The sequence below is a fragment of the Heloderma suspectum genome, chromosome 6 (genome assembly GCF_057233095.1).
Source record: "Heloderma suspectum isolate Gila_16-S chromosome 6, 16-S_ref, whole genome shotgun sequence".
Lineage (NCBI taxonomy): Eukaryota > Metazoa > Chordata > Lepidosauria > Squamata > Helodermatidae > Heloderma > Heloderma suspectum.
The window spans coordinates 62,988,429-63,012,323 of NC_139463.1; the positions used below are offsets into that span (position 1 = coordinate 62,988,429).

The following is a 23,895-nucleotide window of genomic DNA, read 5'->3' on the forward strand; positions in this document are numbered from 1 at the left end:
GTTGAAGGGTAGAGCTTTCTCCTGTCTAAAAATACGACCATGGAACCGATGACCCAGAGAGGCGGTGGGCTCTCCCACACTGGAGGCCTCCAAGACGAGGCTGGGCAGCCACCTGCCAGGGATGCTCGACTTGGACTCCTGCCCTGGGCAGGGGATGGGCTCGATGGCCTCGCGGGCCCCCTCCAGCCCCACTCTTCTGTGATCCTATGAGGTCCTACAGCTCCCAGCATTCCGGGGCTGCGGGCCCTTTTCCCCGCCTGACCCTGCGCGGGATCGCGCCCCACATCGCCCCGCTCTGGCCGCTCCCCGCTTCCCCCTCTCCCGCTCCCGCAACGCGGAACGGAGACACCCCCCGCCCCACAAGCCGAGCCGGAAGCCGCCGCGCGTGGTGTCGCTCTCCAGGCCGTATCTCTACGGCGCGCCTCCGCGGGGCGGGGCATCCAGCCGTCCATCCGCCCTCCCCCGGCGGCTGCGCACGCGCTCCCGCTCGGCGCTCGGCTGGCCGGGCCTGCCGCGCCTCTCCCGGCGTGCCCCGCGGCGGCTGCTCTGTCACGGCGCCATGAAGCAGGAAGGCGGCTCTCGGCGCCGCGCCGGGCCCGACAAGGCCAAGCCCGCGGAGCCCGCGCCCCCCGCGCCCGCCGACGTGGAGATGCCCGACGAGGCGGCCGCGGCCGAGCCCGAGAAGGCCGAGAAGTCGCAGCGCGAGCTGGACGCCGTCACGCTCGAAGGTGAGCGCGGCCGGCCTGGGCGCCCCCGGCAGCCGCCCCTGCGGGCTGGCCGGCTGCCGCGCGCCGGTTCCCCCGGGCCGCCAGCTGTGTGCGCCCGTGGACGCGTGTCTGCATGGACGCGTGTCCGCGGACACAGGCGCGCCTCGGGGGTGCCGGGCGCAGCGGCGGGGCTCGGAGGGGGCCCCCTTGCCGAAGGCTGAGCGGCCGCAGCCCTCCACGCCGAACAGGCCGGGGCGGCCGACGGGGAGGCGCGGTGTGGGGGTGCCGCGGCGGGGGGCTGGTTTGGGGCAAAGGGAATCGTAGAAACATAGTTCGTAGGCTCGTAGAATAGTAGGGCCGGAAGGGGCCCGCAAGGCCATCGAGTCCAGCCCCCTGCTCAGTGCAGGAATCCAGGCAGAGCATCCCTGACAGGTGGCTGTCCAGCTTCACCTTGAAGGCCTCCAGTGTGGGAGAGCCCACCGCCTCCCTAGGTCATTGGTTCCATTGTCGTATTGCTCTAGCAGTCAGGAAGCTTTTCCTGATGTTCAGCCGGAATCTGGCTTCCTGGAACGACGCGTGTTACACAGCCAGCGTGGTCTAGCGGTGAGAGTGCTGGGCTGGGAGCTGGGAGATCCGGGTTCCAGGCCTCACCCGGCCGTGGAAGCTCACTGGGTGATTTTGAGCCAGTCGCAGACTCTCAGCCCGACCCACCCCACGGGGTTGTTGTATTGCGGGGGGGGGGGGGGTTACATACACCGCCTTGGGTTCCTTACGGTGGAAAAAGGTGGGCTATAAATGCAATCAATTGGGCTTAAAGAGGTTCAACACCCTTCTATAAAGGGTGCACGCTTAAGAATGGTCATATGTTTCCAGTGTGATGTAGTGGTGAGGGTGCTGGGCTGGGAGCCGGGAGATCCGGGTTCGAGCCCCCACTCGGCCACAAAAGCTCACTGGGTGACTTTGGGCCAGTCACAAACTCTCAGCCTAGCCCCCCTCACAGGGTTGTTGTTGTGAGGATAAAATGGAAAGGAGGAGGATTATGTACGCCGCCTCGGGTTTCTTGCAAGAGGGAAAAAAAAGGCAGGATCTAAATGTAATAAATAAATAAAAATGAGGAGGAGAATGTAAGCCGCCTGGGGTTCCTCGCAAGAGGAAAAAAGGTGGGATGTAAATACAATAAATAAAATAAATAGAACAGGCATGTGGATGTACCGCTGGTGTTTCTGGCGATGGCGGATGTAAAACGCTCGTGGATGTGGAAAACCGTAGACAGTCGGGTTTCTCAGATGTGGGTACGTGCACGGAAGATGCTGTGGTTTCCTTCAGCAATCGTAATGGCCTGTTTTGCATGTCATTAACATGCCATGGGTTGTTGGAAAGATGACCAGTTCCCAGCCACCCACTTCTCCCACTGAGACAAGCAATCCAGGGAAGCTCCATTCGAAACCCAGAACTTTTGACTTGTTGGGGGAGAGACAATTCAAAAGTTGGAACCAGTGGTTCACTTCCACTCAAATATTTAACCTGTAGTTTGTTAACCATGGGTTGTTGTGACGAGTGAACTGGGTCTGTCTGTTAATTGCCCAGTTTAACCATGGGTTCCATTTCTAGGTTGTCCCTCCCCCAACAACTCATTCCAGGTTCAGACATCATGGTAAACAACCCAGGGATGGAGGATCCCTGGGTTGTTTATCTCAGCGGGAGCAGGCAGGCAGCCATGAACCAGCATGCTTGCTCACTTCTGTTTGCTGTTGAACATCCCAGTTTGGTAAATGTGGGTTGTTGTGACGTGCGAACCAGGTCAACACGTAGCGTTATCCTGAGTGATCTTGGGCAAGTCACTAATTGTTATAATTGTGCTTATTTGGGAAGTGAGTTTTGGGTAAACATGGCTAGGGTAGCAGCTGTGTGTTTTCAGCTCTCCTTCTTTATGCACACTTAGGAATAAGCGCCCTTGCGATTTAACAAATACTACTGTGAACTTCACAGAGAAAAAACTGGAAGAACAAGTACAAAGTTTATTAAGATCAGTTGATGGTGTTCTACTCCAGATTCCATCTTCCTTTGAGATTATGACAACCAGGATAGGACCATGTAGTGTGACTCTGCAGCTTTGGAATGCCTTCTCTAAGGAGACTTGCCAGAGATCAGCCTCGCAGTGTTTTCAAAAACAAAAACATTCTTATTTTAATTCTGTGGGTGGGGGGTATTTGTTGACACTAGTTTTGTAACGTAGTATCTATTTATAGGACTGATTTTATTCTGTTTCTTTGGCCAGGTTTGGATGATCAGCAGAGGAAACAACACAGTGTTGGTTGTTTCCCTCACACGTGCTGGTCACGCGACAGGGCTGACCCTAATTACCCGTGCCACATTGCAGGTTGCTGTGTTGTCCAAACCTGGTCCATAGTGCGGATGTGGTGACTTTTCACCCATCCTACAACCCCACTGGGTTCGGACGATACGGCAACCTGTGACACGGCGCAGGTAATTAGGGTAATCCAAGTCACATAACCAGTACGCACAGGGGTGGAGGAAACAGCCGACGCTGCATTGTTTCCCCTGCTGATTGTTCGAACCCAGCCTTTAAGTACTTCTGTTTCTTGTTGATTTGTTTTGGACCTTCTTGAGTAGGTTGTATGTTTAAAAATAACATAGGCTGTAAATAGGCTACAGGAATGTGTTGTGATGAGAGAAGGCTAGTGATAGAACCTGCTTCTTGGAAGAAAATGGGTATGAACATCATCAGATGTACCACCATACATCTTCTGTAATCTAGATATTTAGTTTGCACCAGCGGAGCGTAAACTAAGCTCTCTACAGCAAGGATAAACTGGCTTCAGTCTTAGGTGGTCTTTTATTTTCCAACTAGGAGACCTGTGGTCCACTAATGTAGTTTATATTTAAAAAGCAAGTGTACATACTTGGGAATTCCCACTCCTGTTGTAGTCAACGCAGAAATAGCACAGGGCCACCCCAGAGAGCTGGACAAATATGTTAAGATGAAGACTGTTAATTTAAATTATGATAAAAGATGGAGAGAGCTTGAATTCGTTAGAGGGTGTGGGCAGAGGTGGATCAGAAACTGACAACTGGAAGCAGCAATGCAGAAACAGGTAAGGCGAGTTTGGGTATTTAGAGATATTCACCACGGATGACTCTACTGCTTAAAGATCAAGAGTACTGTAGTATCTTAAACTAGCCCATTCCTTGTGGCAAGAGCTGTGCATTACTGTGACAACACCTCATCAGATGCATAAAGTGGACACAAAAATGCCTGCAGTTGCATGTGCAAGATCACATCATTTTTTTGGTGATAAGCCAGTGACTATCTCCTGGTTCCTTACTCCAGTGTTATTTGTCTGCTTGTACATAGGGCAAAAGGGTGTAGGGGGATGTGGGTGCACCTGGCTGTCCACCAGACCTTTGCGCATTGAGCATGAGGTCTGTTTAGGGCTCTGTAAGCGCATTCAGCTGAACATGCTTAGAGCCCTATACAGACCTTTGCGCTCAATGTGTGACGGTCTAACCGGAACCTTGACATGTGGGGGGTGGGCTTGCTAGGATCCCCACATCCCCCTACACACTTTTCACCTACAAGTGAGCAGGAAACACCTGCATAGGGCTTAACATGGATTAGAATCCAGTTTACTCACAAGCAAGTATTGAAATAGTGGGAAAATAATACACTCCCCTGTGAGCATAACTTGAGAGATGGTTATTGGATGTAAAGGGATAACGAAACTGACCTCAGGTGATTTTGAATGCGCAGCCTGAAGAAACATCTTTCCACAGTAATCCAGTTGGTCTCTAAAGCACCGCTATGCACTCTGTCATATTGCTTCTATATATCATGTTTACTTTTCTATAATTTCCGGGCTGCCCATTGCTACATTAGCGACATCCTGAATCTCACCTTGTGTTGTACAGGATTTGCCTGCAGTATTGTTAGTGTACCCCTCTGATATCCTTGGGGCCCCAGCACCCGAGGAGGGCCCATTGCTGATTCCTGCCATAGGTCCCCCCTTAATATTACCGTTTTTTTTCTTCCAGCCTAGCACTACAACAGCACAAATAGTGCTGTAGTGACACCTAGCAACAGGAGGGGAAAGCGTTACAACACAGCTTGTGATACATTAAGAGGAACAGCAATGTAGACTTCTTTTACGAGGATGGTTGATGTCTGCATCCTAACCCTCATAGCCAATCACTCACATAACTGCATCATAACTTAACTCATAGTTCATCCAAATATCCCCCCATAGTGAATAACTTCCTTCCATCGTTAAGAGTTTGAGCAAACCTGCTGTTTGTTGTTGGGCAGAGGGCTTTGAGATCATTGCCTGATATAACTGTAGAGCTTCCTTGGGTTCTGTGGTTTCAGTTGTCCCAAACAGTTGTGGACATTCGCCACCATATCATATTGCTTAACCTGTTTCTTTATTAAGCTTGCTCTTCCTTGTTGGCCATTGCAGACATCAAGGAACATGTGAAGCAGTTGGAGAAAGCCGTATCTGGGAAGGAACCACGCTATGTCCTGCGTGCCCTGAGAGCGTTGCCATCCACTTCTCGTCGCCTCAATCCCAATGTGCTCCAGAAAGCCATCAATGGCTTTTTCACATCTAACAGTGCTGTGCGGGATTTCCTCATCAGCTTCCTGGAGGAGGCAAGTCCAAAGGGATTTACAGGAAGGCTGCCAAATATTTGAGAAAATATTTCTTTTGCCCCTTACAAGTGATCCTTTTGGGGCTGAATTAAACATTGTTTTGGGGAGCATTGGCACTTTTTGTTACTCAGTATCATATGTGATACATTCCAAGATTGTTGAATTGTAATATATGGGCCCAAACACACTTCTATGGATTTGGGTCTTTGCTGAGTGTTTTCAATCTGTAGTTGCGGTATTTAGGAAGCATTTGACCGCCAATTAACTACCCATAGCTGATCAATACACTTCATACACAGTGTACACCAAAATTGATTTAGGTGGAATCATTTTTGGTTTTGTAATAACAAGAATTAACAAAGGAACATCTTTTTGATCCATTTTTTATTTTTATTAGAAATGTAAGTGTAGCATCACATCAGAATATAAATTGCATAAAATGACATTAAAACATTTCTTCATGTTCATTGGAGCTTTGCTAAATATTCTTGGATCTTAATAGCTCAGCAGGAAATAGAATTTCCTAAACATTTCTTGTTTAGACTTCTAGTCTTAATACTTTAAAAAGGAGAAATCTCATTCTAAGAACCTAGTTCCCCATTCAATACTGAATAGGCTATTCAGCTGATAGGTACATGAGCCTGATGAGCTTCTAATAAGAAGCTCCCGCATTCTAAAACAAGCATATATTTATACTTGCTTGTGTAGAAGTTACCTCATAACTAATATGCTCTCCCATAAATTAGGCCCACGGTCTTAATTATCTCAATGTTATTCAACGTTCCTAAAAAATAGAACATCCAAGAAGGCTTACGTGTACACCTTTCAGGCTATGTAAGATAAATGTTGGATTATACGTTTGAGAAGATAACTCCTTACTCAATATTTGCTAATTAAACCTAAGTCTATAAATTTTTCCAGACATCAGTATATCAAGCTGGTCCATGTGTATACCTTACACAATATTTTTGCTCATTAATTGATAAGTGAAAACTTTACGTACACTTTTGACTTGGAATAATACAGTCTCACAGCTGTTCATTACTCAAATATCTTTTTGGCCCAAGTGATAATGCTTTAACTCAGCATTTTCTCTTTGGATACCGTTCCGGTCAACTTGACCATTATTTTTTTATGCCAGTTACCCAGAATTCATTGTGAACTTGCTTGTTTCTTCGCTTTTGGTAGCCCTTACCTTATTTATTTAATTTTCTAAATTCCTAGTTACTTTTATGCAACATGCTTAATTGCCTGCGACTTGCAGTTCCAAGACAAGACAACTTTTGCTGTGTGTGTGTGTGTGTGTGAGGGAATAGTCACTTTCTTCAGTTATTTTGAGCACATTGAGGAATGTGCCACCAACCTTTTGTGACATCCCCTCTTGGCTGAAAAGGATTACTTTGACTATTGGTTTCTCCCCTTAAATCATTTTTAAAATGTGGCACATTTTTTTTCTTGAGTTTCCTATCTCTCCTTCTTTGCTATACCTAATATTTTTTAATAATAAAAACTTGATAAAACATTTTGCCTATGAGGGTTCTAGAAACCATTCAGACCCTCCCACACAGACCATAAGCATCTACACTGTGGGTTGTGAGCACAAAATGTGACAGAAAAATGTTCTCTCGGCAACTTCTCAATATGCATAAGATCTGGTCTTCCCTCTTGGTAAGGGATTCCACTTCTCATGAGATAATGATTTTTCATGTAGGTCTCCATCACAAATTATTAAATCCATTCCTGATTTGGGATCATTCATCACCACAAAGGCTTCCAGTTCTGGGTCTAAATGCACCATCTTACAGAGGTGTCCTTGTCTCACAGGATATGCCTTCTGTGTAATATCTTTCTAAGATTTATTGCTCTTGCTTGTATCCAGTAAGCAAAGATTTTTGAGCATATCGGTATATTTAGTCTTCATGGATTTTGTTCCAAGGTTTCACATCAGCATATTTTATATCACTTCCAGATATTCTCATCAGGGTCATATGCTGGGTATGTTTCTTTATATGACTTTGATGTCTCACATGTGGCAACTGGGACCCAGGCTGAGCCAGGATTAACATCAGGCACCTGTTTTCTAAAATTTGTTACTTTTTCAGTGTAAAGGAAGGGATAAAATATTTTCAGACAGTCATTATATGTTTGTATTTATAACATTTCTTTGCAAGTTGTTAATAACTTTTTTCTTTCGTTGTAATTCATTTAAAAAAACTTATTACATCATATATTTTATTTTTTATAGCTTTACTCACACAAATGCATCAAAGATAATTTTTAATGATTTTTTACCTTATTATTTCATAGAACAGAATAGTAGGGTTGGAAGGGGCCTATAAGACCATCGAGTTCTTTAACTATGCACCATGGCCCTTTGATTCTTCTTATAAAAACATGTCCTTCCAAGTGTTCTAGTTTTAGATTTCAAACTTCCATTCTTTTAGGAGGTTGCTTTTGTCTTCCTATTTAGTCTGTATATATTGCAGCATTCATTAAATTCTTTATTAGAGTTCTTCTGGTCTGGTAACTATTGTTCTGAACAATGTTCTAAAGAAGTAAGTTCTTTTTAACATTACATAGTATTTTTTTTTACAGAAGCCACATATCTTCAAGCATCAATCCATTTGCTTCATCATATTAAGATGGAGCTAAATATTATTTAATTGCCCAGTCATTTCATCTCCAAGGCATACCTTCATCATGTCAGTAAGCTGTTCCATTCCTCTATTGCTCTGCAAATCCAGTCTTCACCAGAGTTCCAGATACAAATCCAAGGTACAGAACACAGCTTCAATTGAAGCACGGTGTTGGTTATTTCCCCTGCCCTCACATGCGCCGGTCACACGACCAGGGTTACCCTAATTACCTGCGCCGCATCACAGGTTGCCATGCCATCTGAACCCAGCACACAGCACAGGCGTAGTTCATTTTCTCCCACCCTTCAAGCCATGCGTTGCAGTATGGGTTGTAGGGTGGTTAAAAATAAACTATGCCCATGCCGCCCACCAGGTTCAGACAACACGGTAACCTGCAACACAGCGCAGGCAATTAGGGTAATCCCAGTCGTGTGACTGACCGGGGCAGGGGAAATAACCAACACTACATTGTTTCCCCTGCTGATCATTCAAACTCAGTCAGTGACTTAAATGGTAAGCAAAATTCTTACACTTCCGTAATTCACATTGTGACAGTGTTCCAACGTTGCATAACACATTGTTTCTTGATAGGTTTTTCTGACTTTTTAGCCCATTTTAAAGTTCACATTTGCGTCAAGTATTCCTTTAAACTCTTCATTGAGCTTTAGTCTTAGATTTTCATAAAGCTGATTGTTATTTTCAAACTTCTCAAGAGGATAAGCTGTAGTGAGAACTTGTATTGTTGAATTCTTTTACAAGTATTAGTTAACAAATTCTTTTACAAGTATTTGTTGACAAAGTTCTTAGGTGGCCATCAAATATAATTAATGTTCTGATGTTCAATACTTGCATATTGATGGAGTTTTTTACTTGCTCCTTTTTCTTGCATGTACTGTATGCTATTGTAGAATTGGTGGATGCAAAATGAAAAAAAATCTATCCTTCTATGACTAGGAAAATCAATCTATAGATTAAAAATGCAGGTATTCATATTTATTATTTAAAACATTTGTGTGGTGCAGAGCGGTAGGTGGCAGTATTGCAACCGAAACTCTCCCCATGACCTGAGTTCGATCCCAGCAGAAGCTGGGTCCCAGGTAGCCGGCTCAGGTTGACTCAGCCCTCCATCCTTCCGAGGTGGGTAAAATGAGTACCCAGCTTGCTGGGGGAAAGGTAGTCACGACTGGGGAAGGTAATGGGAAACCACCCCGCTATAGTCTGCCATGAAAACGCCAGCGAAAGTGGCGTCCCTGTAGGGGTCAGTAATGACTCGGTGCTTGCACAGGACGAACCTTTCCTTTCCTATATCATTAAGATCTCAGGGCAGTGTACAGATAAAATCAATTTAAACAGTATAAAGCAATAAATAATTTAAATAGCTCAAAACATATTAAATCATCAAGGGAGCAATCCTATGGCTGCTAGACAGCAGTTAGACGGCCATAGGATATGCCGTTCTCCAGGAACCAACCTCAGTGCTCCCAGGTCAGTTCCCGGAAAACCAAACTCCCCCCACTTCTACGCTGCCTCAGAGGCAGCACAGGACAGCCCCGTCAGAGACAGCCACCTGTCTCGATAGGATTGTTCCCTAAGCTAGCTAATACCAATTTAAAATCTAAAACAATGAAACAATATTAGAAAGCTTGAGGTTATTGTTTTCCTTTTTAGTGTTAGATAAGCACTTACCAACTCAATTTTCTCTTGAGAGGGTTAAGATTCAAAAGGGTGCACTCTTAGTTCTCACAATGGATCAAAGCGTCCCCCACTATCCTCTTCGGGCACCACCTGTTGTGGATTTGCTGAGTACTTTCAATCTATAGTTCCAGTATTTAGGAAGCCTGCTGCTGCCAGTTAACTACCCATAGCTGATCAATACACTTCAAAGTGTACACCAGAAATTGTTTTAGGTGGATTCAGTTTTTGTTTTGTACTAACAAGAATTAGTAAAGGAACATCTTTTTGATGCATTTTTCATTTTTATTAGAAATATATGTGTAGCATCATATATGAATAGAATAATGTCTATTCATCACATTAGAATATAATTGGCATAAAATGATATTAAAACATTTCTTGATGTTCAGTGGAGCTTTGCTGAAGATTCTTAGATCTTAATAGCTTAACAGGAAATAGAATTTCTTAAACGTTTCTTGTTTAGACTTCTAGTCTTAATACCTTATAAAGGACAGATCTCATTTTAAGTACCAAGTTCCCCGTTCAATGCTGAATAGGCTATTCAGCTGATAGGTGCACAGACCTCGTGAGCTTCTAATATGAGAGCCAGTGTGGTGTAGTGGCAAGAGTGTTGGACTAGGAGCTGGGAGATCCAGGTTCTAGTCCCCACTTGGCCATCGAAGCTCACTGGGTGACTTTGGCCCAGTCACATACTCTCAGCCCAACCCACCTCACAGGGCTGTTGTTGTGAGGATAAAATGGAGAGGAGGAGGATAATTTAAGCCACCTTGGGTTCCTAGCAAGAGGAAAAAAGGTGGGGTATAAATGCAATAAATAAATAAATAATAAGAGGCTCACACATTCTAGAATCAGCACATATTTATACTTTTTTGTGTAGAAATTACCTCATAACTAATATGCTCTCCCATAAATTTGGGCTCACAGTCTTAATTATCTCAGTGTTATTAAATGTTCCTAAAAAAAATAGAACATCCAAAAAGATTTACATGTACACCTTTCAGGCTATATAAGATCAGTGTTGAATTATACCTTTCAGAAGATAACTCCTTACTCAATATTTGCCAATTAAACCTAAGTCTATAAATTTTTCCAGACATCAGTATATCAAGCTGGTCCGTGTATAGCTTACACAATATTTTTGCTCATTAATTGATAAGTGAAAACTTTAAGTACCCTTTTGACCTAGAATAATACAGTCTCACAGCTGTTCATAACTCAAATAACTTTTTGGCCCAGGTAAAGGGACCTTAACTCAACATTTTCTCTTTGGATATCATCCAGGTCAACCTGACCATTATTTTTTATGCCAGTTACCCGGAATTCATTGTGAACTTGCTTGTGTCTTCTTTATTGGTACCAATAGAATACCAATTGGTTACCAATAGAGTACTCTGTTGGTTACCTTATTCTTTATTTAATTCTCTGGATTCTTAATTACCTTTTATGCAACGTGCTTAATTGCCTGGGGCTTACAGCTCCCAGACAATACAGCTTTTGCTTTTTTGTGGGGTGGAAATAGTCACTTCCTTCTTTAATCATTTTGAGCACATTGAGGATTGTGCCACCAGCCTTTTGTGGCAGATCCATGGCAGTACTAACGTAGCCTTTTTGAGAATGGGGCAGGGGGAGGGGAGATCACCATCTCTCATGGACCTGATTACATCTCTCTCACCTCTTTGTAGCCTATGGACACAGAGGCGGACCTACAGTTCCGGCCCCGCACAGGAAAGGCAGCCTCGACTCCTCTCCTGCCAGAGGTAGAAGCATATCTCCAGCTACTCCTGGTCATCTATCTGATGAATAGCAAACGCTACCAAGAGGTAATGAACCAGTATCCCCATGTGTCTCATTCCCCCAGTTGAAATCAGAACACTGCCAGGGATCGGGCGTGGACTTAGAGGAGCAAAAAAAGATTTAAAAACTAAGCACTATTCTTCATCACTTCCTTCTCCACGCAAACCCAGCTTGATGCTAAAAGCTGCTGACACAAACACAACATTCAAGCTAGAGTATTAGCGATGGAGAAGTGTGTGTGTGTGTGTGTGTGTGTGTGTAAAGTTGTATAAAGATGCCAGTAACCCCTGAAAAGCCATGGGAATGCTTAAACCCGTTGGAACTGTTGGTGGTTTATGCAGAGGTCTCGGTTCCTCTCCTGGCTCCCTTATCGTTTAACACACTTGTTTCCCCAAATATTGTATAAACATTCCCCCAAAGGGTAATGTTTCCCAAATCTGTTCAACACTCCCCTCCTACACACACACTTAGCTTCCGTATAACTAGAATCAAGCATTTCCTGAAGAATGCTGGGAGTCGTAACTTAATCAGATCTCGGAGTCTTGGATTTTTAGGACAGGAGAATTAAAAATCTCACCTGCCACCACGGGCTGAGTGAACTCTGCTTGAAAGTGAGCAAAGGCTTCCTTATGTCTGATTGATAGCCACCTGTCTTGCTTCCACCAAGAGTACCTGTGAGGGGCATATCGGGTGAACTGGGGTGCTTTTTGCAAACCAGGCAGGAAGTCGTAACTGGTAAGTACTGCATTGAAAACTGCTGTGGGTAAATGTTGCCTCTGAGACCTATAGGTTTCCCTATCCAGAATCCATGGACACAGCTTTGCATGTTACCTCTCTCTTTCTCCTTCCTTCAGGCACAGAAAGTTTCAGATGATCTGATGCAGAAGACAAGTCCTCAAAACCGCCGAGCCCTTGACCTGGTGGTGGCCAAGTGTTACTACTACCACGCTCGTATCTATGAGTTCTTGAACAAGCTGGACGTGGTCAGGAGGTAAGTCCGGCGGCATCCAGATGTTGCCAAAATCTCTCTCTTTCCTCCTTGGGAGCGTTTTCCAGGCCCCCAGTTAACACAGCCTCTCCGTTCCTTCTTCCAAGCTTCCTTCATGCCCGCTTGAGGACAGCAACGCTCCGCCACGATGCAGATGGCCAGGCCACCCTCCTGAATCTGCTGCTGAGGAACTACCTTCACTATGACCTCTATGACCAGGCAGAAAAGCTGGTCTCCAAATCAGTGTTCCCTGAGCAGGCAAACAACAATGAATGGGCCAGGTACCTTTACTATACAGGTGAGAGGCAGCGCTTAACCCCTTCCTGAGATCCCAGATGGCCTGGAATCAAACCTAGGACTCAAAACATGTGCCTTATCACCTGTTTTAGCACAAAGGACATGAAATATCGTAACTGAATAACTTTGGCACTACTGAATAACTTTGGTTACCCTCCCATTTGCATAATCTATTCTGCTTCTTTTAGCCAGGAGGAAGGAGCAGGTTTTCTGTGCAGAACACTGAAGCCCCACTCCTGAACAGCTGGGCTGCTCAGTGGCCCTCTGATTTCTGAGATTTAGAACCATTGCCATCTGTTTTCAGGCTTCCTTCTATAGCCCCTAGGGTAGCCTTCCCCAACTTGATGCCCTCCGGGGGGATAGGACTACAACTCCCAGCATCCCCCACCTAGGGCTAGAAAATTGCTTCTTTTTTTAAAGCTCAGAATACCAAATTCAACACCAGGTAATGAAGTCCATACTGGTATGTTACTGAGATGGGCATCCAGGTTCATGTCAAGCAACCTTTGGTTTAAGGTTGGCTGGATCAAGGCCTTGGTAAAGGAGAAATAGCTTCCCATGTTTGCTTCCCAGCTTCTTAAGACTTTGGCAGTGGAGAAAGGAATTTGTCTCTGCCCACTCCTTTCTCTGTGCTAATTGTCACAGGGGTTTCTGGCAAACAATATTCATTTCTGTATTTTAAAATATATATTCTGTTTTTCTTCCAAATGAGAAATTCAAAGCAAAACATGGTAAAAATATAAAACAGCAAAACAAATATATATCCTTCTGCTCTATACACAGCTTGGAGAGCGAGCTACTGCCTATACTTCCAGAGGCAGCTTAGCTGGGTTAATATATCCTGCAGTCCAGGAAACGCAGCAGAGAGCCATCTGATCTCTGTTGGCTGTCTAGGCATGATACAGTTGTAAAGGGGAGGAAGTGAAAAAGTGACAGATAGCAAAAGTGAGAGAATAGATTTGTCAACTCATTATAATTTTGTGCACTATTGTTATGCTGTTCAGCAGACAATAAAACGCAAAGTAGAGAGAATGAAACAAATTTTTATTTATTTCATTTCTGTACTGCCCAATAGCCGAAGCTCTCTAGGCGGTTCACAAAAATTAAAATCAAGCGGCACACAATAAAACAATGTAAAATATATAGAGCATTAAAACCATAATATAACAATACAACCACAATAAAACCTAGCAGCAGTGCAGGAATGTTAAATACAGATTTAAAACATCAAAGCTGAAAGTCTAGAAAGCTAAAATGCTAAAATGCCTGGGAAAATAAAAAGGTCTTCACCTGGCGCCGAAAGGAATACAATGTAGGTGCTGGGCGAACCTCACTAGGTCGCGCATTCCACAGCCGGGGTGCCACAGCAGAAAAAGCCCTCCTCCTAGTAGCCACCTGCCTCACTTCCTTTGGCAGGGGCTCACGGAGAAGGGCTGCTGAGGATGACCTTAAGGTCCAGGCAGGCACATATGGGAGGAGGCGATCCTTCAGATAACCTGGCCCCAAGCCGTTAAGGGCTTTAAATGTTAATACCAGCACTTTGAATTGGGCCCGGAAATGGACTGGCAGCCAGTGCAGCTGGAAAAGTACTGGCGTAATATGAGCTCAATTCAATTTGCCTGGGGTAGCAAAGAACCTTGGCCCAGATTTGGCCAGGATACCCCACTTCTGGCAGTATATGAGCTGGAGTAGGCCTCGTTGGGACACACTGGCCATGTTCGAATTGTGGCGTGGGTAAGAAGCCACCCCCACCATGCTGTGTGCCAGGTTTGGAGGTCTGGACAACAACAGCAACCCACGCTGTATCGTGGGTATTATGCAAATCACGGGCATGTGCGCAGCATGCGCAGGGGTGGGGGAAGAACCCACCATGGTTTCTGTCACCCCCACGATCATCCAGACCTGGTCAGCTTGTCCTTTTTACAAGGTGAAGCTCCCATGAGCTGTTTTTGGGGGGCACCCCCAACAGAGGGTGTTTGGGGGGATTGGCGTGTGTCATATGAACTGATGCAGTACACCTGCCAGTCACAAGTCACATGGAGAATTGGGTTGAACAAGATCAGCATGGATGGCACAATACCTAAGAGTGACTACAGCATGAAACCCTCATTTGATTGAGTAACCCCATCTTGAGGGACCTCCCAACCCATTCCCACTCCCCAGATTCCAATTTAGCACCGCAGTGCAAAATAAACCACGGGAAGCCATCATCTGTGGGCAGCCTTAGTCTGTTACATCCACACCAAACCTTCCTAGTGCTGAGCTCGTCTTCCCTTCCAGGCCGCATCAAGGCCATCCAGCTGGAATATTCTGAAGCTAGGAGAACCATGACAAATGCCCTACGGAAAGCCCCACAACACACAGCTGTTGGTTTCAAACAGACGGTGAGTGGAAGCTGGCTCCTCCAGGTGGCGCTGTGGGCCAATGATGAGAAGAGTGCACAGAATTCTGTGACAATCAGTCTGTAGTTTTGCTTTGTGGTTAGTAACAGGACAAATGGGTCTGTCCATCTATGCCCTAGGTCCATAAGCTGCTGATTGTGGTGGAACTGCTGCTAGGTGAGATTCCAGATAGACTGCAGTTTCGGCAGCCGTCTCTGAAGAGATCACTCATGCCCTACTTCCTCTTGACACAGGGTAGGTAGCGTGCCTGGGACAGTGCTTAACAGTGTGATGAAAACAATGGCCAGCGATATTGCAGTGCTGTAATCAGAAGGACTTATAAATTACTTATAGAATAGTCTTAACAATATGCTTCTTGCAGTCAGTAATCTGAATTTGAAATGGGTTCAAGTAAATATTCTTGTTTTTGTTTTGCGTTCAGTAGAAGAAACTGAAATATAATAGTTATGGTGTACATAGTACAATACATCTTCACTTAGTAACACAAAACCCTTGTGGGCACAGACCAGTGGTGCATTTATTCCATCCACTTCCCCATCCTTTAAACACCACCAGTAAAACAAAACTAATGGAGGCAGTCTACATGCAAAGGTACCCAGTAATGGCATCTAAAAAGTAGGCGAAATTATTTGCTTGGGCTCATAATGTGTAGATGTCCTTGTATTTTTCCAGTTTATAAGCTCTTGATTTGTGCTAGTGTATGCTTAAAAAAAAAAAAAAAACAAGAAAGCTAGACAAGGCTTTCAGTTAGCTCTTTTTTTAGAGTTACATAAAATAAATGTCATATTATGCACCTTCTCTTTAAGTGCTGTTGTCTCTTCAAACTTTTCAGAGATGACATTTAAGATACTCTACCTAAAATTTCCTAATCCCTTTATGATGTTACGCACATCTACTGGGAAGTAAATCCGATGGAGCTGAGTGGGACTTACTCCCGGGTAAGTGTGTATAGGATTGCAGTCTTAGTTAAAGGATTTCAACTGGTCATAAGCTAAAATTCAAGAGAAATGTTAGCCCTATTCAAGCATTCCCAACCGGAATAGGGCAAACACCTGAGGGAAAGGAGTGTTCCAGCCCTGTCCCTCTCCATCACATCTGTCACCCTCACAGATTTTTCAACATTCTGGCTCACATGGAGAGCCTCCATGGATACAGGGGTCTCCTCTTCAGACTGTCACCTTCCACGAGTTGAGGGCGATGGGTGTGATGAGGGAGGGGGCGGGGCTGGAGCACTCCTTCCCCTCACGCATTTTCCCTATTCAGGTTGAGAACACCAGAATAGCGCCAATCTCTTTAGAAATTCTAAACAGCTTCACCAGAAAGGTTTGGCCACACATTGATTATTTCTACCACAAAGATCGTAAGACATGCTGCGTGAGGTCCCTGGAGTGTTCACATGTTGATGAAATGACTTAATTGCCCTAGAAGTAATATAATGCATTCCATGTTGGGGTGTGATTAGACACCACAGGTTGCCAAGGATTCTCTAACAAAAAACCCCACTTGTGAAGAGTTTGCTTATATCAGAAGCTGGAGGGTTTTTCCATTTACTGGCTACATCCACTGCAGGACTCAGTAAAGGGCTTGAACAGACTTCACCACAAAATACAACATGCAAACACTAAAGAAACCACAAAGTTTTCTGAATAATATCATGATGATTTCTACCACAACCATAACTGTGATTGAGCCTTTGACATTTTTCATGTCTGTATTTCATTAAATGAAATCACTGGCATGTAGCATGTGATCACTCTGGATAAGTGGTCAGATACTAAATGGGTATATTATGTACATCATTAAATTTGTATCCCGCCTTCTTTCCTCTTGCAAAGAACTCAAGGCAGCTCACATAGTCCTCCTCCTCTCCCATTTTATTCTCACAACAGCCCTGTGAGGTAGGTTAAGCTGGGTGTCAGTGACTGGCCCCAAATCACCCAGTGAGCTTCATGGCCAAGTAGGGACTAGAAACCGGATCTCCCAAGTCCCAGACCAACTGTCTAACCACTACACCACACCAGCTCTCTCTATATTGCATGCTGTATAATATTTGACAAAATCTCAAGGTGAGTTTACAACAGAGTCACCGTGTGCTTTTCGATAGGGTCACATGTCTGGCCAGTTAATGGAGGCTATACTTCGTAACTATGCATCTTGTATGTAACAAAGCCTCTTGATACACGGCACATAAACATGCTAATCCAAAGCACCAGCAAGGAGGGCAATATGTAGCACAAAAGAGAATTCTGCAGTTGCATACACGTGTGTTTGAGCACGTGCACATGCACGCCCCTTCACCTCTGTCTTCCCTTGCATCCCTCTCTGCTCTCACAGCTGTTCGTACAGGGAACCTGGCCAAGTTCAACCAGGTCCTTGATCAGTTTGACGACAAGTTCCAAGCAGATGGAACCTACACCCTCATCATCCGGCTGAGACACAATGTGATTAAGACAGGTGAGAGACCCGAAAGGTTTGGGGTTGGATCCATGTTTAAAACCCTGGCTCAGGCATACATCTGTTCCTCAGTTGCTGGTGAATGTGTCCCCTTGTTTCTCCTCTCTCCTCCCACCATTCTGTAGACAGGTGTGGGTGGCAAGCAAGTCCCTGCTTCTGCAAAAGCTCCCCTTGAACAGAGAGAAAAGATCGCTTGTATCTGGTGAATGTCTCTCCGTCCACCCCTTTTGCACTTTCTTTGGATCATCCTTTTGTGTCTCGTGCAGGTGTTCGCATGATCAGCCTTTCATACTCGCGCATCTCCTTGGCTGACATAGCCCAAAAGTTGCAGCTAGATAGCCCAGAGGACGCTGAATTCATTGTTGCGAAGGTGAGTGGTTGCAGTGAAGCTCTGGTACTGGGCTGAATAGGAATTTCCTCTCATCCTCTCACTTTACAAGGCTAGTAAAGCTCTGTGATCACCTGAGTCTTAAACAAATGTACTTTACCTGTCAAGCCTTAGCTTAGCCTCCTGCTCTTGTGAGATACAGAAGGATATCAAGACTTTGGCCACCGTAATCCTGTTAACTGTCTCCCTTCAAGCTCTGATTTTCTGAGACAGGATATTCAAACTCTAAATGCGTGAGCAAGAATTTTAAGGACACTTTTGAGCTGTTCTTGGCAGTGCAGGGTGTGCCAGGTGAGGTTTCACACCCACTCTGTCATTTGTCATAAGTTGTTAATGAAATTTCAATTACATATTGATTTATTAATTTGGTAAGCCACCTTGAGAGGGCTCTTTTGTCCTATCAGCAGCCTATAAGCATTTTTAAATAACATAAAATAGGGGTTCTGAGCATGTTGTAAATGCCTTTGCCTTTCTCTCTGCACATAACTCACGCCTGCCACCATACATCTGGAATGAAGGGCAAGGTGGTTAGGAAGACTTGAGCCCAACAAACCCTCTCTAAAAATTAACCTCTTAGGAAAATTCCTAAGATTTTGCTTCAGCACTATCTTGCTTTGCTCCTGTGGGTATTGTCATTGGAAGGCAACTGACTCTGCTTGTCTGTGGTTCCCAGGCCATTCGGGATGGTGTGATTGAAGCCAGCATCAACCATGAAAAGGGCTATGTCCAGTCCAAGGAGATGACTGACATCTACTCCACACGGGAACCCCAGCTGGCCTTCCACCAACGTATCTCCTTCTGCCTCGACATTCACAATATGTCTGTCAAGGTAAAGGAACAAGTCTGCATTGGTGTCTTACAGGGGTGGTTCTGGGTATGTGCACTCTAGAGCACCATATCAATGCAAAATACGATTTATTGTTGTAAAAGACAATCGAAGTGGTTACAGAAAGGGATCCGGAGAGACTAGGCTTAAAGATTTGACTCCTGACACCAAAGTCATAGTAGGGAAAGCTGCATGGAGCTTGCCCGCCAATCTCAAGCCAAAGAGCAGGGACATCCTACCTGTATGTGCCTGTGTATCTGCTGTTGAAGTTCTGTGCGTCTAGGCTTCTTGCCATGAGGCTTTGCCCTGTGAGACTTGCCTTCAATTCATTGTTGTCTGCCACCTCTCATTTCCTCCTCTTGTTTTCAGGCTATGAGGTTCCCCCCGAAGTCTTATAACAAGGACCTGGAGTCTGCAGAGGTGAGGTTCCCCTGGCAACTGCTCAGAAAGCTACTTGGGTTAGGGCGGCATGCCTCAATCCATAGCCTGTCATAGTCCAGCAGACTTGTTCATCTCCCTCCCATCACTATTTCCTATAACTCTCGTTGCTTAGGTGACTGCGTTCATTTAAGATATTGCACAAGCAAAAGAAGGTGCATTGTCCAGAATGGCAGGTAGGAGGGGAGCATGGCTGTCTAACCCAACAAATTAATTGGATGATAGTGGGTTGGAGCCAGACTCAGTCATGCATAGAGTTGACCCATTGGAATCAATGGCACTTACTTTTAGTCAGGGCTGACTTGTCCCTCTGATTTCAGTAGGTCTGCTCTAAGCCAAGCCAATCTTTTAGGAACAAGAATGTTCCAATGGACCAGGAGTTTCCATTAAACTAGTGCTGTAATCCCATATCCCAGGCTATGTGTAAAAAGATTAAAATTCTGTGCCAAGAAAAGCTGAATCCTGTGACCTATATAATTATGTAAATTGAGCAAGTTCACACCATTTTAATCCTCAATTGTTGCTATTGTGAATATGGTTTTGCTAGCTATGGGAGGGACAAGGACACTGAAGCCCTGTCCCACAATTAGAGATGTACAATACCCAAAAATATTGAAGCCGGGGAGGGATCCATCTTTTTTTTTAGAAAAAAAATGAAATATATGCGATACCTACTTTCTTTATCAAACCTAAATGTATTGTATTGCTTGAACATAAAATGCACCGTTTATAGCTTAGTACATAAAACTGTACTATTTGGCATATTTATGAAATGTGCAGAGCAATCCTATGGGGGCGGGGGTGATCTGTGACAGAGAAATTGCCACTTTCCAAGCCCTGCCACGATGGTGCAGGGCACGGCGAAGATGGAAGTGGGAGGTCTTTTGCCTTTCCTATCCACTGGTTCCCATTTTATTTTTTAAACGGGTCCCTCCCACTGGACTCCCTCCCCCAAACCACCCTCAGCTCTTCCATTCTCACACCTTGCTGCTGTTGGAGCAGCAACGGCAGAGCTTTTTGCCGTTATCAAGGCAGAGCCTCCCCGGGCAAAGATGGAGGTCTGCAGTGTTCAGCTGTCCTCCTTGGAAACGGAGGATTGCTCCTTTACCGAGCAATTTGATTAAAACATTTCAAGTCTCTTTCTGGGACGGGTGAGGTGACCGTTGTGTCAGGGCTGTACTCCCTTGTGGGAACTCTGTTGGGGGCGCATGCCAGCAGCAGGCAGTGGGTGGGGCCAAAGTGGTGTGTCGGGGGAAGTTCAAAAGAAGTCCAGATTAGACTTATTTTAAAAAGTTGACCTTGAGAGTGCAGTTTTCTTCACCTGCAAAATAGTTATAAGTCATCATCAATAGCCAGAGAATAGAACACAATATCAGCTACAGAGTCTTTCAGAAACTTCTCAAAATCCTGAGCCAGATCATTACTTCGATTTGAATAGTGCGATAAGCTCACTGTTTCAAACATTTGAAGTTTCTCTGGAGCCCACAAAGCTGCAGTCACAACGGTACACTCATAGACTCATAGCATAGTAGGGTTGGAAGCGCCTACAGGACCATCGAGTCCAACCCCCTGCTCAGTGCAGGAATCCAAGTCAGAGCATCCCTGACACATGGCTGTCCAGCCTCGTCTTGAAGGCCTCCAGTGTGGGAGAGTCCACTACCTCCCTCGGGAATTGGTTCCATTGTCGTATTGCTCTAACAGTCAGGATGTTTTTCCTGATGTTCAGCCGGAATCTGGCTTCCTGTCGCTTGAGCCCATTATTCTGTGTCCTGCACTACCAGCTCATCACCTGAATATATATATATATATTTGGCCAGGATTTCACTCACAGCATAACTGGCTCGCACAACACTGTCCATTTTCTCATTTGGCCTTATGAAAACTCCTTGCTGTACATTCAAATTCTTTTGTCAGTTCTATTATTTTGTTCTCCTGCAGTTGTCCTTGAATGTCTTCATAGTTACCATACTTTGTAATATAGTATCTTTCAGGGTTAGCTTTTGTTCATGATAGCAAAGTTCTCCCACGTAGGAGACAAAAATGTGTTCCTTTCACATCCACAAAGAAGTCCACTGCTTAAAAAAAGACACTTGATACCTACTCCTTTTTTTTCTTTTTGATAGCATTTTTACAAAGTGATCTAATAACAGAAAAACATATGTACCATGTGTAAACAGTCCTGAGCTCTCTTCTGGAAAGATTAAAAGTGGGGAGTGCTCTCTCCACCATCATATTTATCTCTGTTGCTGCCGCTGCTCTCCATTTACTCTTATCACTCCGCTGTTCTTTACTCTCCCCCCGCCCCCATTTTCATTCAGGCATTGGGACATCACATTAAGACAGGAACCCTGGTGTAATAAACCATGATGTGAATGAGCAGCATGCTACTGCATGCAGCCTGTTCGCTCTCAGCTTTGCACAAGCAGGTAACAAAAGTTGACTTACGAATCCTGGCTTCTTTGGATACACTTAACCATAGAGGCAGCCCCATCTGGTGATGAGATAGAGCGATTAAAACATCCAGGTTTAATGCTGAAATATTCTACTTAAAAAAAACTTAGCTCAGCTGGCAGCACAGTGAGATGACTCTGAGACAGCCATGGAGTTCTACCTGGACGTACAGTGTTCTTTCCTGCTAACTCAGGCAGGCATCCCCCTCTAGTATGTGGCTAATGCCATAGCGAAAACGTGGCTATCTCACAACCCTCTGCCAGTGTCGTTCCTCATGCTGTTTTCATACCTCGTACAAGAACTGGGCACAGCTATCCCCCACTTTCCTCATTTGCACCCACTGTTTCTCTTTCTGTTCAGAGAGTAACAATTACTCTTTCCAGGGGAACAGAGCAGACAAGGGATTAGGTAGCATGCAAACATTATTTCCAAGCACAATTCAGTTATTAGAATCCTCTTCTTTCCCTAATAAGTTATGTAACCCCCAAAGGAATGTGATACCTGTTTTTCAAATGTAAAGTGTTTGTGCTAAACATTTAATTATAATTCTTCTAATTAATTTCTCTTGTTACAGTGAAAAATCTTAATATACTACTGATTAATACTGATTGTGGTTTTATTGCTTTTATATTTTATATTGCTTTATCCTTTGTTTTTTGGTTTTATTTTTTGTGAACCGCCCAGAGAGCTTCGGCTATTGGGTAGTATAGAAAATAAATAAATAATCGATCGATCAATCCTAGGTTCTGATGTAACACAAAACTATCCCTTTTTGGTTTGTTTATCCACTTGCACGAAGGGAGAAGTGAAGTCGGAGAGAACAGGTGCTGCTCATTCACATCGTGGTTGAATGGCTTAATGGGACATCCAAACACAATCACCTTCCACAAAGCTCAGTGTCACTGCACGCCAGCTAAGCTGCACTAACTCACATTGTGCTTGCTTTGCAGGAGCGCCGGGAGCGTGAGCAGCAGGATCTAGAATTTGCCAAGGAAATGGCAGAGGATGATGATGATGGTTTCCCTTGATGCTCTGGGGATGACTGCATTTTGTTTTGTTTTGTTTTTGTTTCTTGCCCAATACAAACCATTGTCTACTGGCCGAAACCCAAAACTTGCCTTTCTATATTTTGCATGTTGGGGATGGTACGGGGTGGGGGGGGGAAACACCCTGTAGCTGCTGAGGAAGAGAAAATAGCACCCCCAATTGAAGAGGAGGTCTTCTAAACTGAAGTTGCTTTGTGATTTTCAGTCATAGCTGTGCCCACAAGGGATCTGGTGGCACTGTGGACACCACTTCAACTTCAGCTGGCAGAGTAACTTCAGTTGGCGGTCGTTGTCAAACCTCGTTTAGGACTTTTAAATAAAAGTTTGGGGAAATGGAATGCCGTTTGTCTAGAATGTTATGTGGAGCAGCAGTCTTGGATCTAATGGGAAATCCCTCGGAAAGGTGGGAACTCAGCCTCTGTCTTCCCTATCCCTTGATAGAAGTAGTAGAATGTCTGAAATCCTCATGCAATCTGTTGGGATATCTTCAGAGTTACAGGCAGCAGAATAGAGGCTAGGCTACCCGTTGAAATCAATGCAGAAAATGAGAACATGAAACATGAAAACAAATGAGCTGATAGAGAAGGAAAAATAAAACATTTAAAATAAAAACAAATGGAGAAATGAAATGTTCTTTTCTTGCACACCCCTAGTCTTTACCATCCTGAATAATTTGGTCCTCTCTTTGCTCAACGTGCCTTCGGATCATTTATGAACTTTAGCACTGGCCCTAATACAGGTCCTTGGAGGTCCTGCTTCTTCCTTTTTTCCACTGTGAAAACTATCCATATACTCCTGCCCTCCACTGTCTGTTCTTTAACCAGTCACCGATCCAAAAGAGGAGCTGACCTCTTATCCCATGCCTGCTAAGTTTACTCAGGTGAGGGACTTTCAAAAAGTTTTGTATGTCAACAAGCCCGTGATGTTCCAGAAGCCTTGGATATCCCCAGCCTGCACTAGACCTTACCACACATGTCTAGGTTTGCAAGCTCTCTTCTTTTTTTACCAATCTCTGCTCTCATACTTTTAAACAGTTCCAGCATTAGCAGTTGAACATGCTTATTTCTGTGCTGTGAAAGGCTTCATATGCTGATTTCTACAGTTCAA

At 44.6% G+C, this 23,895-nt stretch overlaps 1 protein-coding gene across 1 annotated transcript; it reads left to right on the top strand.

Moving 5' to 3' along the window:
* The first annotated feature begins 527 nt into the window (after positions 1–527).
* PSMD3 (proteasome 26S subunit, non-ATPase 3) lies at positions 528–23,404 on the top strand. Its single transcript, XM_084804573.1, has 12 exons — positions 528–728; positions 5,183–5,373; positions 11,387–11,524; positions 12,353–12,489; positions 12,594–12,784; positions 15,064–15,167; positions 15,305–15,419; positions 17,520–17,639; positions 17,906–18,009; positions 18,701–18,856; positions 19,223–19,273; positions 22,693–23,404. Exons 1-12 carry the CDS (start codon positions 560–562, stop codon positions 22,768–22,770), a joined length of 1,554 nt encoding a protein of 517 aa, XP_084660699.1. The 5' UTR covers positions 528–559; the 3' UTR covers positions 22,771–23,404.
* Positions 23,405–23,895: the final 491 nt, after the last annotated feature.

Excerpts from the sequence above, each read along its gene's own strand:
- PSMD3 (XM_084804573.1), top strand. The coding sequence starts at position 560 with ATGAAGCAGGAAGGCGGCTCTCGGCGCCGCGCCGGGCCCGACAAGGCC. Across the intron at positions 729-5,182 it reads GGACGCCGTCACGCTCGAAG|ACATCAAGGAACATGTGAAG; the intron begins GTGAGCGCGGCC and ends TGGCCATTGCAG. Across the intron at positions 11,525-12,352 it reads ATAGCAAACGCTACCAAGAG|GCACAGAAAGTTTCAGATGA; the intron begins GTAATGAACCAG and ends TCCTTCCTTCAG.